Source organism: Seriola aureovittata, chromosome 4, assembly GCF_021018895.1.
Source record: "Seriola aureovittata isolate HTS-2021-v1 ecotype China chromosome 4, ASM2101889v1, whole genome shotgun sequence".
In the NCBI taxonomy this organism is placed as follows: Eukaryota; Metazoa; Chordata; class Actinopteri; order Carangiformes; family Carangidae; genus Seriola; species Seriola aureovittata.
Window position 1 is genome coordinate 22,977,793 of NC_079367.1, and position 17,583 is coordinate 22,995,375.

Genomic DNA, 17,583 nt, shown 5'->3' on the forward strand with positions numbered 1-17,583 from the left:
ATCTAACCTGACTGGCTCAACTCACTAAACTAAACACGAACTTTATAAAACGGACGTAGGTGACAACATACTGTCTTTAAGAATGTGGCCATGCAACACGCTATAGGAAGAACTCTGCAATTCGCTGCTCCCAGTCGCCAGGTGGACCGGACTGGGAAGCGACCTGCTAACGGTCAGCCTCCGGATCTCCTGCTCCACCATCGCAGCCAGCGCAGGCGTGGTGAGTGGAACCGCAGGCAGGGGGCGGCAACATGGCGGTGACAGCAACACAGAGACGGAGACGCGCATCCAAGAGAGCGGCACAAACACATACACACAGCCTTGTGCACACAGCGCAGGTCAGTCAGCTCAGTTAACCGGCTGACACCGACAATACACCGGGCTCACTCACCGGAACTCTCGAGAGTGGATTTTTCTGACAGAGAGGGATTTCTTGTGTGTGTTTTGTTTTTGTTTTTAGAGGGCTCCTCTTCTCCTTCATTTCTTCTTGATGCTCCAGATCAGTGATTTAAATATATTAAAAGGAGAAAGCGTATAACTATCTTCTGAAGCCTCTTGGTGGAAATGACAAGCGAGAGACCGGTGGCAATGCCGGGCTCGGTGTCGCTCTCGGACCGACAACCTCCTCCAGGTCACAGGCAGCACACGGCTGCAGTCTCCGCTGGCTCCAGTGAGACAATGATGATGTCCGCTTCAGGTTCAGTGGTCCTCCCGGCTGGGATTATCAATCCATCGGTTCCAATCCGGAATATCAAGATGAAATTTGCTGTTCTCATCGGACTGATCCAGGTTGGAGAGGTTAGCAACCGGGATATTGTTGAAACGGTGCTGAATTTGGTAAGTAAACATTTTTGCCTTTCTTTCACTCTATGATCGGATATTATTGCCTTACTCAATGTCATCAAATAACAGAGCATACTGTTGACACAATGACAAAACAATGTTATTTTAACCTCGGGACAGTGTCAGTGATTATTAATTTATTTACAGTATCACTTAGTGCCCCGGGATATGAGAGAGTGAACATTCAAAAGTCACACATGCTCGCCCATTAGGTGAGTTGAGGGATGATTGGATACTAAAACAAAGGCAGTTCTCAAGTTTCGAAGTTCAACAAAGTCTCAACTTCATGGTGTTTGCTTGCAAATTGAGCACATTGGTGTCAGTGGAGGTAAAGTGCATACCTGCTGAGATTAAAGTGTAATGTGAGTACTTCATAGCTTGAATTCAAATGGCATCTATGCTGATAATTCAAATGGCATATATGCTGATGCAGAGTGATGGAGGTGAGCAGAGAACAGGGGGCATAGCTTCTGTCTCTGTCTCTCTGTGTGTGGATGTGCCAGGGACTACAGCTGTTGCTAAGATGTTTTCTTGGAGCCCAGGATGGCTAACATCCCTAAATAGAGGGTTCACAAACTGCTCAGTTTTTGATGAGCATTTGGCCAGTGCAGCTTCTATATTCTTGGTGTGTATTGGACCTGCTCCTAACTAAAGTGTGAGTACTTGTGGGAGTATGGTGGTCATCACTCTCTCCCCAAATGTATATTGCCCCAGGGAGTATTTTTTTGTTTTGTACAACCTCTTTCTACTTTTTAACCAGACCTAGGGTCCATTCTCATAAATCATTGTATGATGATGATTATTATTATTATTACTGCAGCAGAGAGAGAGGAGATTGATAAGTAATGATTGTCAACACAAGGTAGTTGGGGATTTGAGCCAGGGTTAGCAAATAAAGCTAGTTTCTTCCATTGTTACAATTGAACATGAGAGAGAGCAGTCTGTAGAAAAAGCTCATACCTTTGCTTTGACCAGTTGCAGGAGTACAACAGCAGATCCTGTTCGCAGTAGTTGGCCTCTCCTTGTTAGCACACTAGAGATTAATTACGACCTGTTCTGGCACAACAGAAATCCACTTTGTGGAGTGGGACAAATTGTAGCCCTTGGCATGTTCAGACATGAGAGTAGTACTGCAGTAGTTGAATTCTCTGACACCTTGCCCTCTCACACTTGCTATTGTGCACCGTGCTATTTTCACAGGAAATGTGCATAAGGTACAACATGCTGTGGTGTACCGTGATTATTTTTTTCATCCCTGATTGTCCAGACAAGAGATTGCCTGCTTATTTGCACCAGATCCTGATCTTAAGTAATTTCTCGATCTTGCTTTATTATGATGAGTTATTGAATTGAATGCCGACCATCAATGTCACAGTTGCCTTTTGCTCTTCTGTGCATGTTTTGTTTCATAGTATTGTGTGCATGCTACAAACAGTAGAGTGCACTTTGTCCAAACACTTCTTAGTCATATGCAGGTCTCAAACTTTTGAATGACAGATTTTAATAAGAGAGATTTTAGTGCTATGATATGGTTTCAGTCAAATTTGATTCTACTTGACTTGTTTGCAAACAGAAATACAGCTTCCATCCATATTATATGCATTCAAATGAAACATGTATAATACAGCAATTTTGGGACCATGTGACACAGTAATTGTTATTATATCTGCCTCTTCATCTAAATCACAAAATGTGCATGAATAATAGTAGCCATGAAAGATGGCGGGAGAAAGCTGTCATGCAAACCCTCCTATCTGTAAGATGTTATGACTGCAGGATTTTTTATGCTTATAAGTTGAGGTTATTTTTGAAGTGTAGAACGAGTGTGAAGATCCTGAAGGATCCTCAACTGTATCTCATGGGGTCCAATTTGTGGTGTAATGAAATAATAATGTTTTTCTCCATTTCCATGGAGCATCTTGGAAAAATTGTGGTTGGAGGATACTGGTCTGAACATCCTTAATGAATAGTGTCTTATTCTTTTTTTTTTTTTTTTTTTTTCATTTTGTTATTTAGCTGCGGTTCTTTTTGAGCTTCCAGGATTGGAAAATTCACAATAAAATGGATCTGGTATTACTGCTCCAATAGTAGAATGAGAGCCTTCTCAGCCTGCCTCAAGAAATCAGGCACATTACGAAATGGGGATCGCCCATCAGAAAGGTGTACTGAATCAGACACAAAACATCTTCTGAAGGTTAATCACTAAATATCAATGTTCCACAACCACCAACTCTGTACCTACACAATTCACTCTTTACTGGTGTTTAGGTCTCATCAGATGTACATTTAGCAATTTATTCACTGCATTATTCATGTTTAGAGCCATGGGGATCTGGAGCCTTTCCAAACATATTATGAGCAGAAGTTGAAACACTGGACAGTTTGTGTTTTTATCTCAGGATTGATAAAGATACACTGATTATATATACAACAAAAATGCGAATCAGATAATATGAAATACACTAAAAACATTTCATTACAGCATTTTCTTTATAATATTATGATATCAACAGAATCAACAGAATAATATTGAATTATAGTGTGTTGACTTTTTGTTGTAGTCAGCACTGATAGACTTGCATAGAATTAGGACAGAGTGTATGACAACCCATTTGTGCTACTTTCCCTATTAAAGCACTGGATCAAAGTGGATTAAAGCTTGAAAAACTACTGGGACCAACTAGTTTGAACTATTTCCAGTCAGAACCAACCATAAGCTGATGGCTGCTTCTAAGAGCTGACCACTAGTAGGCTATACATCTAATCAAATTTGGTATAAGCCGGACAATATTGCTTGTTGTCCTCAAACTATGAAGTTGGAAACAAAGTGGATTTCTCACAGTCAGATGTGCAGTTTACAGTAGTCACCCCCGTTTGTTATCTGTTAGCTGACTCACTGCGCTTTCCAAGAAGAGAAAATAGAAAGTTGATATTTTTACTTTGCTAATTGTCACTTGGTGTGACTCATTAAAGGAAGACTTATCTGACGAAAGAGAGAGTCACATTCCTCAACAGCCTACTTCTTCATGATCAAAGTTAAATATGATCTGATGCATGATGGTGTGAAAAGAAGTTAGTGTGACGTGTGAAATTAGGAAAAAGCTTTCACACCACATCTTCACCTTGATCCTGACATTTTGAAACAATGCAGCTCTCATGTGCCATCTTCAACTGGTTGATATTAACACAAAAGCAAAAAAATAAACTGTAGATATCCTTGACTTTCATCTCAGCTCAGAGTTACAACAAAACTTATTTTCTTCTGTAAAAGGATTCTCCACACAAATTCTATTCTTGTAGTATTAATCAGTCACCTCCTATAGAATTGAAAGGTGGGTGCATGACAGACCTAAACTTTATTTCCTACCAGTTGTTCTCATGGTGAAAAAAACTTATCAAATCACTCATAAAATCTTGTCAGCCCTCTCAAATGAATTTGATCCATCATCTATTGTATGCTCCTGTTATATGTTCCTATTTTACCAAATATGTCAAAATAACTGTATCTGTAGCTTGCGTCTACATTTGCTTATGTTTGTCTCAAGAGACTGCATAAGCAAAGCTACAGACAGGTGATATCTGCAGTATTTGACAGATTTGGATGAAAAAATTAGTGGGGGTGCCACTGAGTATGTAAAAGAACAGGGGACAAGAAGATTATGCTGTAGGAGGGGATTGATACATTTCTGCAGTGTGGATGTTGGAATTCATTTACAGAGACATGTAGATATGAATTGAATCTTTCCAGAGTTACTATTTTCCATAAAGAACAAAACTGCCAACATGGTCTTTCAAGCCTACAGGGGGTGAATGTTGGACACTAAAAAGATTTTTGGTTGATTATCACTTTAATGACATGCTTCACCTTGCTGACCAGCGCTCTGTAGAGGGGAAAATGTAATCTTCTACCGGGCTTTTAGTAAAAACATTTCCAGAAAACATTCTACTAACAGAAGCAGATTACTCTCGCTACTACAGTAGTCCCTTTTCCTCTGTGTCAGTGATTTTACAGTTAATCCTCTGTTACTTGCTCAGTCCTTACTGTAGGGAGGCCCACTTATCAATTATTTGACATGAATTTGTATTGCCAGCTTAGACAGAAAGCACTCCAGCATGCTGAGATACTTTTGAATGAAGAATTGACAGATTCTCAGTATTTCATTTTCCCTTACTGCTTCATTAAATACATGATCACCAATAGTTGCCAAATCAGTCATTTTCATTAGCGTAATGGCATTACACATGCTTCTACAATTATCCTTATGACAGGTGCAATGATGCACATTGGAATATGACTTGTAATCACTGATCCTTGCTGTTTGTGATTAAGATGCTTTTGAGAGCATGTTTACTGAGTCAAAAAAAAAGAAAGGAAAAGCTCTAACATGAATCAGTTTTTTAATATGAGAATTATTGTTGTATTGAAAGCCAAATTAGTCAGGATTCGGTCTTTATAAAAGGGTGATGTGACTGGAGAGTTGGCATACCTGAACCACATGAGTACTCTCCAGAGTTGGTGTCAGCTGAATGCACTGGAGCTTAACTTATTATCTGCTCTAAACATGACTCTGACACTCAGCCTGTCATAATTAATGGTCAACCGTTTGAAACTGTGGGCAACATGAAGCACTCGGGATCAACCCTGCGTCCTAGACGTTATGTTTACACAATACACATTACAAAACTGTTTTCTCAATCATTTTGTGCTGTCAAACATCATAGCTGCTTTGTTGAGAGGCAACTTTTTCTGAGTGAATGAAGCACCGCACTAGAGTAACAAGGAGGTGGTTGTGGTGGAGGATGGGTGTACAAAGCACGTACCACCAGAGCTCAGGGTTCACATGATGAGTCCTGTCTGTGATGAGGTTTAGGCAACAAATGCCTGAGGTTAAAGAAAGATTGTGGTTTTGGTTAAATTTTTAAAAAACGTGTGGTGATTTAAGCCACTGTGGACTTCTTTTGTTTTTAACCAAGACTATTATCTTTTCATGGTTGCCAGTGTCTTAATGTATCCATAAAGAAGCTTTAATAATAGCAGAGTCATATTGCATGATATTTTGTCAGAAAACACATGAAATACGTTGTCAGTGAACATTTTACTGATGTGATTGCCAGATACGTTAATGAATATTTCCTCATTAAGTTACTCGATAACAGAATCTGCCATTACGTTTCCTTCAAAATGTTTTTGGTGTCGTAAATCAGTGGTACATTAATGCAATCTCTTGGAGATAGGTTTTCTAGGAATATTCGTGACCTTTGTTTCTCTGAATGTGGATTATGTGTTCGAGAAACATATGCAGTGAGAGCAGTTGCTCAGCTGCTTCTGCTTGGAAAGCTAACCTGAAAAATATATATGGGAGCAAGCTGGCGAGGGTCATCAGTGTGGCCAGTAAATAAATCAGACGGCCACAGAGCCAGCTGGAGGTTCTTTGAGGACAAAGAGTTAGGAAAGCTTTGTGTATTGCAGAGGAACCTTGACATCCAGATTCGAGTAGCTAGACTCAGGATTCCTCTGGCTGCAAAGAATGTATGTAAGAAGTCATTTATCCCACAGGCTGTTGGCTTGCTCACTTCTGAGAGAGACAATTTTGATTTTTATGTTCTTTTTGTATTCTATTCCACAATTGTGTATATATATATATTTTTTTTAGAGTAGTAGCTACCTGTCAGCTCAAAACAAGAAGTGACTGTGTCCAATCTACCAGTCTCATGAAGAGTTTCAATTGTTAACTCGTGGATTTTTTTGTCCACTGTTTACAGACAGAGATTTGGGTGTGATGAATGTTCTGAATCACTAATAGTAGTCAGAGTGAGTGACTTTCTGTCTGTCTGAATTAACTGTAATGATGGATTGACAATCTGTCCGGAGAGTCTTTGTTAAATTCTAGGATAGGCTCCAGCCCCCTGTAAGTAACAATGAGCCTGAGGTTAATTAAATAATGTCCTGTATATTCCATTTAAGTGATTGATAGAATAGCTTGGGTAAGCATCAGTTTGACACATTACCGAACACAGCATCACTGTAAACATTAACAGGTTAATTAAATAAGAATTGAACATCATTGGTCTGCATTACCCTAAAAAATTTGTTTGTGGGACTGAGTAATTGAATGTACTAAACACTAAGATGCTACAGTTTTGTGCCACCATACCTTATCAAAACTAATTAAAGGGAATGTCATTAAATGAAAGCTGTAATTAAGATAATGTGTTATTAGACAGGATGTGGAGTCCTGGCTTCAAGGTTGATGTAATTCCACAGGAATTAAATGGAAAATCAAAAGGGAGCCTGAGCTCTGCCATTTTACATTGACACATTATCCAACTTGTATCGTTGAAGTTGGTCTTTTGCATGTCGTTGTGTATTAGATATGCATCAGTGTATTAAGGTCTCTCGTATACACACTGAAAGTGGTAATCACTAACCCAGTGATTAAAGGTAATTAATAAATAGAGATTTGTCATAGGAAATGCATACCCCTCATGTAAGTAAGTTTGGTTTGAGTGTAAAAACACTGTCTCAGTACATTTTACAAAAGAAAAAAGACAATTACAGAAAGAGAAGAAGACAATTTAAAAGATATATAAAATGTATTTAAGAAACAAATATTGCTTATTAAATGAGAGCTGTAAATGAGGAGCAAAAACCAGAAAAAGGTAGAAATTAAACAATTCAGTTACAGAAGAGGGAAAATACGATTTCAGCATTGACTTAATACTCTCCAGGTGTTTGCTTCTCGGACTGGGCGAGGTAAAGTGTTGGAGCAAATAAGAAAATGTTCAGACAAAATGGATTGCTTAATAATCTTTGGAATAATGAGTAGCCAGCATCCTGTGATCTGAGTGATATAAGGTCTGAGGAGTTCTGTGAAATAGGGAGGTGCTAATCCATGGAGAGTTTTGTAGGTAATGAGTAGCAGTTTGTAGTCTGGAGTGAGGATAGAAATGGTGTTTTTCAAAATCTTTTTGGTGCTAGTAAGAATGCTAGCAGCTACACTTAGGAGTAGTTGGAATAGTATTAATGCTATTAGCAGTAGTCCAATCTAGATTAGATGAGTCCATGAATGAATGAGTCAATATCTGCATCTGACTGTGTCAGCAATGGGTGAACTTGGGCAATATGATGGAGCTGCTTTCGAGATGCTGTTGTCGATGTGTCCTTCAAATATGAGTCAAAGTTGACACTCAGATTTGTAACTGTTGAATTTGGTATAATATTGCTACCCCGCTGAGAGTGGCATTTGGGAAAATATGATTATGATAAACAGTAATAGGCATTTTCTGCTTGGATTGTTGTATGATTCTGGAAAACAGATCTGACAACAGTCTGTTTTTGCAGAGGAATAGATAAGTCTTCCTCCAATGACAGCTGCTTCAGCGGAGCAGAATACAGTACAGGCACAGAGCGTGTTGAGACAAAGGGGATTTTGCCCATCTGGGTAAACTGCTGTCTTCATGTTGATATTGCCATAACTATTAGTTTTGCTTTCTGCCATGACATACTGTATGTCATGTTGCTTGCTTTCCTCCAAATGAAGCTGCTAACAGCTACTCAAAAAGTTGCTCATGTTGCCCACTAATTTACACCATTCTTCTCTGAGGCATTAAATTCATTCTGTCTTGTGATTACAATAGCCTTGATTAAAATTATAGATCCGCTATCACACCTGTCAGAAGCAGAAAACAAATGAATAAGGCATCTTGTTTCAGCATACAGTATTAACATTGTTCCTCTCGGATACAAAACATGATTAGAAATAGACTGCTTCAGTTGTTGTTGTTTTTTTTTTTTAAGAAATGAATGAAATCTGCAGTGATAGTGTCTGAAAAGTGACTGTATTCAAGTTCTCTCTGGAAGCTGCTTTCTAACTGAAGAGGAAGTACACAATGTAGGATCAAGGGAAGTCAGTATATTAAAGAAGTAAATTACAACACATCACAAAATAGCAGCAAATCACCTTTCTGACCTCGGGTCATACTACACCTCTCAGACGCTAGATAACTAATGAAGTTGGTCTCAATAGTTAGACTCCATCTGAATTTTTATAGATCATCAGACATCTTTCTCTTAGATCATCCTGCCTAACACTGCTTGTCATCCCAAGGTCTACAATGAAAACCAAAGGTGATGTGCCTTTGCTGTCAGGGTGCCGTTTTACAGTACAGTTTTCTGGAGGAAGTATGGTCCACCCTTCTTTTGTTTATATCATTATGATTTATATATTGTTATACTTAAGTGTATGTTGTTTTCATATGACTTCTTATCACTTTAGATACGTTTGCTCTTTGGTACCCCATCCCTCTCGTGAGACCTTGGTAGTTTGTTGCGATAACAGAGATCAGCATTTCGCCACAGAACAAACTACCAGGGTCTCATGAGAGGGATAAGAAGAGATTATAAATAAACCAGCAGCCATCTTTCACATCCCATCTGTTTAAACTGAGTTAAATGTGGTATGAGAAGATGAGTTTGGTCACTATTTTTTTTTGTTTTGTTTTGGTTGATGATGGCTGAAGGACGAAGGTGAAGGTTGTATTTATTATTCAGAAGCAATATAAAATTCATGGTTTCCCACACTGAAAGAGTTGGACATGCAGTAATTTGAACAGAGATATTTTGTCATTGAAGCACTTGAACCATGTTCATTGGATTTTGCAAAATATGTAACTGCGTTGGGAATTAATTGAAAATAGAATCAAAGCTGCCCTAAATAAATTAACTTTTTTTCATAGTATTGAATGAAAATCAACTGCCCCCCCTCCCCCCCAAAGCAAAAAAAAATGAAAAAAACTACTGTAGTCTGCAGCTGTCAAGGGACAATCAGTATATCTGGAAATGCATAATAGATAAAAGCCAGAGATTGAGACTTGTGTGCACCCTAAGCTGTTTTCAGTCATGGTTGGCCTTCACTGTAAGTATCCCTCTGCTGCTGTTGAGTCAGTGGCAAACTTTGATCAATGTTGGATCAATATCTCCTCTAGGCACTGGTACAGTTTTGCCAATATCACACTTAAATTTTTTAAACTTTTTTTACCACAAATTTTTTTTCTGTGTCATTCTTGAAACCTTACTTAATTGGACTTTGCCTTTTTTCTTTTACTGCAGACCCACTGCATGCATGTATCCATGTATGCATGTATGGCATTACCATGAGATTCTGTATGAGTGATTTACATTTATGTATTATATGAAACTTGTGTTTCTTTTTTTCCCAGCCCCTAATTATGTCCTTCTGAAATGTCCTTGATCATGAACCTCTACATCAGGGCCAGAGATGTTCCTCTGTAGATGTGCACTCAGACTGTTATGTAGAAGAGGTCAATGAAAAATTTGCCTGCATGGATCAATTATGCATTACAAAGCTGATAATATATGTGATATACCAAATATGCTACATGCTCTATATGGTAAGAGAATTAACACGTCAGCATTCATTAGAAATAGCAGTGTTCATCTTCATGAATTCTTTACCAAGCCTTTCATCCTTTCCAGTTTGAACTGTATGCATTGTAGGGGTCTATGGTATGCTAAGATGGTATGCTAAAATTGTGCTTCCTCAGTAAACTTTATTCTCTGCTAAGCCATTCAATTTCTGCCAACAGCAGTTTCCTCTGATCTACTCTGATAATCTTCTTAGGATTTGAGGGAAAATTGAAATTCCGATTCTGTGCAAATTTGTTTGTTTAAAAGTAATTTACCTGAACTGTTGATTGATTCGGGGAGTGTGCTGATATGCATTTTCTTGTCCTCACCCAAGGACAAAGTGAAGGACTGCATTTTCAACATTCTCTGTGCACTGCCATATCTGCAGTTTTTTTTGGTCTCTCTGATGTCTAAGTACTGTTGCAATTGTTATATTTCAAATTATCATGAGATCACCAGGTTCTTTAAAAAAAATTCTTGATTCATTTAAAAAAAAAAAAATTTTTAATTTTTTTTAATATTCCTGATAAACACAAAATTATGGAGAAACAGTAAAATATTTGTGGTGGAGGAGTTGACCCTCATAACTGCTACTCATGTGGCTCTTTAGGCTGCTACTCTCTTGCTTGGCAAATCAAAACAGTCCTACTTTAAGTTTTATTCTCTGTCCATTGTTCACTGCTTAGAATGTTGCCAAAATAGGAATTTAGGCGAGCTCTGTAAGTCAGCTTCCTTTGGATAACAAGAGCAGCAAATTGGAAATGCTGTTGGGTATAGACCTTTGTGGTTTCATTGATAACCAACAGCCAGTGCCTTAGGGAAATGCTAAAGAGATAGGTCAAACGACTGCGCAAAAGCCATGGATCTATTTTCTCTCTGTTCTCCCTTTGGCTTTACTTTTCTCTTGCTATGCTCATCCCTCTTACTTGCTCATGCAGTTTTACCCTGGAGAGATGCTGATGGTATATTATTTGGCTGCTGCCTACATTTGTGTCAGGGTGCATTCTGGGATACATCTTCCAGCTTAGTGTGATAATTTTTACCCGGGGCACAACTGACTCCTGGTTGTGAGGACTCTTTAGCAGTAGCTGACCCTGTCTCTCAGGTCCTGTCTTTTTTTATCTAAATGTGTTGCTTTTTTACAGGATGATGATTTTCAAAAATCCTCTTGAGAGAGGAAACAATGAAATGGACTGAGATAGTAGAAATACAATTCTGATACAATTCTTCCAAGTAACCTCAGACTCCAAACAGTGTAGCCACATTCACTAGAATCAGCTGAAGGTTATTTGTGTTTGTGACCTTACTCAGTTTAGATTTTTCTGCTCCCAAAAACAACAAAACATGAACATTTTCTTCTATATATTAATTTATTTTTGAATTTAACTATTTAGACAGACAAGTCTTATTTACATTTTAAATGTTATTTTGTTCCTTGCTGAGCTACTTAGAAGTATTTCCAAAAGCTTATCACTCTGTATCTGTCAAAGGATGTTTGATTGTGGTTTTACTGTGATATTTCTCTTTTACATTGAGATGACATTCCATTGATGCTTGATCTAATGTGGCATCACTCATCCTCCACTAATCTCTGAAGGGCATATTACAAGAAAGTCTGTTCAAACCAGTATACTGTATATGTTATATTATGTCCTCTGAGATAAGTCTGTCACTAAGCTAGACTATTGTACATGCTGGACTTTGGGATAGCAGTGCTTTACATATGTTAAAAAAAAAAAAAGAATTACATTTCCTTTCGCTCACTTGATGTGGATAACCATTGAACATATTTTTAAATAAGTATTGGTAGAAATTGACTGACAGCACAACAGGATCTTAACCCTCTAAGCTGCAGCAGGATTTGTTAGCATTGCTTAGCAGTGGTCAGTCACTGAGTCAGTGTTACTCAGACCTGTTTACAGCCAGGGACAAGTGTGTTGGCTCATCATCAGCAGAAATAACAATGTGAATACTCAGGCTTACTCCCGGGTGGAGCTGGTACTGGCAGTAAACCAAATCCCAGCCTGGGTGTTAATGTGTTGTCTCCCCCCATTGGGACAAGGCCGTGCGCACACATGCTCATTTCTATGGAGATGAGCTGCATCTCTGATCAGGCAAACATGCAAAGTCATAATGCTTCTTGCTGCAGCACAGTGACAGCCGGTTACTGTAGCAAAGTGTTAACATTGCAGTGTAGATGCAGCAAAAGCAAAGACTGCTTGATAACTAGATAGTGAAGGTGCAAAGAAAATCTGTAGCCCTCTTCCTGGCAATCATTATGTGATATAGTTGTGCTTTGAAACTAAAAGCTTTGTTTAATATGTATCTTACCTGAATATATAAATGAATGCGCGAATACATATGAGTCATTACAGATGAAAGCCTGCCTCCTTTTTATGTGCTACAATTTTAGCTGTGGTTCAGCTTGTGTTTGACACTCAACAAATGAATCCAGAGGCAGTCAGCAGTGTAATTGGATGTCAGGGTATGATTGATTTGATATTTGAATTGTCTTTGTGTCAAGAAGTTATTTGTACATCCTTATGTCATGAAACATAAAAGATGGTTCTGGGTGGATAACAAGCAAAAAACTAACAGTGTTTGCTTTTAATACCAGCAGCCATGTCACCGTGGCACATGTTGACCTCATCTTTTGCACCTGTTTTTATCTTAACATTGGAAAGTGTGATTTATTCAAATTTATTCAAATCATGTTGGAAAGGTAAATCATGACATTTTCTCAGCTCCCTTACTCAGGTTGTGATTTAAAAAGGCTAAGAACAAAAAAAGTAAAGAAGAAAAAAAAAAAAAGTTTGCATATAGCTCACAATTTAGGGAAAGAAAAGAGAGACTTCAGCAGACCCTGGCAATAGGTTGCTGTCAGGACAAACAAGGCAAGCAGTTCTTGACCAGTTAAAGCTAAAAATAGACATTAATGAGAACGATACCAAAGTGGAAGAACAGTGTTTCTGTCCCATAAAGGATCTGCTATTTTGCCCGTTGCATTGATCTTGTAATTTATTGCCCACTTGTGGCTGCAGTGGGCTACCAGCCATTGCATCTATCATTTCTGTCGTTTTCATGGACGTGGCCGCGTTGTGTTGACAAAGGCTGGGGCTAGTCGAGCAGAGTGGGAAGCGGCATTTTTTTTTATTTTTATGTTTGTGCATGTACATTGTGGATAATCCTGGGATCTTTGACGGGTGACTAGCTATAGCTAGCTACAGACAAGTGTGCTTGTCAAGCTGCCCTTGACACAGCTTTGACTGTTCTGAGATCAGTTATGATAATGCTCACATTATTATACGCATGAACAGCTGTGTGTGAAACTGTACTTGAGCACTAGAAAATAACTTGAACAGTCTATTCTACCTAAGCACTAAGAGACAGCCTCAGCAAGTGATCGAGCAGATTACACTGTGATTCATTATCTCAAATCAGTATAAGCCGTTTTATTAATCACCTCAGTCAACATGTGTGATGATGAGGAGTTAGGGTGTATTGTGGAGCAGCTTTTAATAATTTCCTTTTTGAAGGAAAGCTTTCACAGACATATTTATTCAGTTTATATGTTAAGAGTTAACCATGTAACATAATACCTAAGCCTTTAATTCTGTTCTGCTTTTTAGTTATCATATTAATATCTTTTCCTTCCTGTTAATCAAGGTGTATCAAAGTCACCGCACACCACTGGCACGTACGATATCAGCTTGATTGATTTCATTTATAGAAGTTCCTGATCTTGTAGATGTGGTTATATTTCTCTGTGAATATGATTACATGATTTCACTGAAGTCCTGGTAGAGTCCATATACTTGTGCACCTGTTGTTATTATATTATTATTATTATTATTATTATTATTTTCCTGAGGGTGTGAGTGAAAAAATAAACCTGTCTGTTTTGTGGGCTTTGTCTGCATATTGTTCTGAATGCATTTCACCATCAAATACAGGTATTTCAATACATGTTCACTGTCCTACAACAGTAGCTTCCCCATGGAAAATATGGTCTTTGTATAAGCAATTTCTCTTTCCATCTCTGCTAGTGACAGAACACACACAACAGAGAGTAACCCACTTTATTGGTGTAACATAAGACATCTGAGGTCCGTATTACAGGAAGTGACAGATTTATAATTCTCTGTTGCACATGAGCCACTAGGCAGTTAATGATGTGTGCTGTGAATACAGATTTCTACATTCCCTTTGGTCTTGAAGTGCTGCAGCTCTGTAGCCTGCAGTATGTTGTCATTAGATGACTGCAGCCAGGATGCTGTGTTCATCCTGCTGTCCTGCTTTTTTTTTTTTTGCAATCATGTGAAGGTTTTGCTTTTGATAAAGGTTAGTGTAATCAATCTCCTAGATGTTTATATTTATTGCTCTAGTACAGCTGGAATGTTTCCATTTCCTGCTGATATTGAAGCATGAAGGACTCTGTAAGAGCTAGATCACACACTGATTTAATGTAGCTGAAGTAAGGGGGGAATAATTGAGGGCTTACTGAGAGTTAGGGGTTTGGATTACAATTAATACTAGGGATCAGAGTAATGAACGAAGACACCATCCATTTTTATGGCTCATTATCCTCCCTGCCACATTCTAACACGTTCTATCTTTTTATAATTACTCACTTTGGATGTACTTTGTCTGCTGTCCGCTTGATTTTCCATCTGGCTCAATGCACTAACTTTTAAAAAACATTTTGGTGGGCTCTCATCAGTTTGCTATTGAATACCTAGGTATGCCTCTGATGAAACATCAATGGTGCATAACTTTTGATTCAGATTTCCTCAGCAGGGTCTTTCTGTGTCAAATCAGATAAGCTTGTTGCAGCACCGTCTCATTTTGTTCAGACCTTGTCTATATGATGAAGAGGTCCCAAAACCAAGGCATGTAAAAATATTTCTGTTCAAATCCTGTTTTCATATTTTTTCATTTCTCATTTATAGTCTCAAAAATTCCTTTTTAGGGAAGCCATATTCAGGCATTGATATTTTGACAAGTATTTTTGCTAGCCTCACAAAACTTTGTAGGATGGAAGACAGACATGTTTTCTGTATGCCAAAACCATTAAAAGCCTGTACTGCATGTCATTTTATTTTTATAAGGCCTTAGAAACAGTGCAAAATTCCTAAATGAATAAGTGATATTGAGGGTACTATAAACCCACCTTTTTACAGCAATATAATATCAATCATCATATCTTCTGTAAATACAGTTTTTTTTTTATTAACGTAATTTTGTGCCAATATTTGAAGTCTATACCACCAATTGACATGAATATATTCTGAATAAAACAAGGCATGCGTAACAAGGTACAGTAGCATATTTTGGTCATTTTCATCGGACCAAAAGTCCTTCAATTTTCCTTAGTACAAAAATACACAAAGATTTGAGATGGCAAAAAAAAACGTCCATTTCAGGATTACATTTTTTTGCCTCTGTATCTCCATGGTTGTTGAAATCCTGTGTCAGGAAATAAAGGATAAACATATTTTCCATATGTTCATTGGAATAGAAGGGATTTTTTATCTCTGGTAAGGTCCTGGTTATTGAAATTAAGTAGAATATTTTGATAGATCCTCTGGTATTAAGAGAAATAAGTGGTATCCTAAATGGCCCTCTCAAGCTCCAGTGGGAGTATCTAAATGTGTTTCCACATAAAAGGCTGGATATGTTACAGTGTGCATGCATATCTTATTCTTTTTCCAATATGGAATATAAAATTTAACCACTCCATTGAATATAGCATCTATCATAGTTAATGCCTTTTCATGCCTCCTTGCCGTCCATAGCCGTGGTGGGAGGCATTATGTTTTCCTGTTGATATCTCAGTAACGCCTTGAGGGAATTTACTCAAATTTGGCAGAAATATTCACTTACACTCAAGAATCAACTGATTACAATTTGGTGAGGTGATGACATTTTATATCCAAATGGTCAAAGTTCAACTTCCATGTTACATCATAATGTTCTGGAAAAGCACACTACTTCATGAAGGTAGGACTTACCGCAGGACTGTTGTATTGGACTGTATATGTCGTAGCTAGGTGTACATAATAAACTGCCAACTTAGTGTAGATTCATGACACGAAAGAAACAACATATGTTCTACTTCCCCTGCTTAATTAAATGAAATAGAAATTACTTCTCAACCACTTCAGATTGTGTTTATTTTTCATTTGCAGGCACATCAGTGTTTGTCCTCTGTTGTCTGGGATGGTAGACCTAATAATGATTTACGATGCCCAATAGATTACTTTTTTGTTGATTTAATTTGATTTGAATTGGGAACCAGTATACTATGGCCATTGTTGTAACCAATTTTACCACCCGTTCATGCTCTCTACATCCAAAAAAATGGCAAAAACTCATGATCAGTTTTGAGCAGTTTAGATTTCATTTCAGATTTATTTCTGACATTTTAATACCTAGTGTCCAAATGCTGCTCAACATGACAGCACAACAGTGGATACATTTAACTGCTCCATGCTGAACTGCAGATCTCTTTTGTAGCTTTGAGGAAGCAGTTCAGTCTGTATGTTGTACGCATGGGCATATTGAAGCCCAATTTGAAGCAAAGGCTAGATGCTGAATGTGTGTCTCGGGCTAATGCTATTAGTTGTGAGAGTTGGACTGCTTTGAAAGGAACATCTGCCTGGAGAGCCTCACTGTTGCTCCAGAGTCTCAAGCAGAGAAGGATTACTGCTATGGCATTTGGTTGAAGATGATTCAGCATGGAATTAGATGGCCTATATGGAACAGCTTGGGACAGTGTGACAGTCTTACTCTTCTTGTTAATATAAATACAGGGTGTCAGGAGTGGTGAAAGGCTGCAAAGATTGTTGAATCCCAGCATCATGCTTCTCACTGATAATACATGTTTTGATTAATGTTTGAGTGCTTTAGCTCACATTCCCTGGCTTTGGGCAGAAAATCCCCTCTCTGGACGCAGCTTATATTTGCTTGTTTCTATAAATTGTGCTGAGCATATTTTATTTACGAGAAACATGGTCATATGTAGCTTTTTCAAAGGTGCAGGCTGCTTTTGATTTTATCACAGTATCGATATACTGCCTGTCAGGCCCCATCTCTCCCCTCAAGCTTTATTCACTTGAGAAAAAAATCTTTTACATCCAGTATATGAGGAGAAATACATGTCAGTACACCTGTACTGATTATTATGAAATTGATTCATAGTGCAATAATTGCATCACATAGTAGATAGTAGTTAATATACAGTACCAGTTAAAGGTTTGGACGCACGTTCCCACTTATATTTTCTTATATTTTGAGTCTAGGTTTGTGCATTA

General features: G+C 38.1%; 1 protein-coding gene across 9 annotated transcripts in view; it reads left to right on the forward strand.

Moving 5' to 3' along the window:
* The first annotated feature begins 260 nt into the window (after window positions 1-260).
* The window catches only part of LOC130167891 (neurobeachin-like), a 218,580-nt gene continuing 201,257 nt past the window's right edge, over window positions 261-17,583 (forward strand). For all 9 annotated transcript variants that reach the window (XM_056374417.1, XM_056374418.1, XM_056374421.1 and 6 more), the window contains exon 1: window positions 261-837. In XM_056374417.1, coding sequence (XP_056230392.1) covers window positions 565-837 — 273 coding nt within the window. In that variant the 5' untranslated portion in view covers window positions 261-564. The remainder of the gene's footprint in view (window positions 838-17,583) is intronic.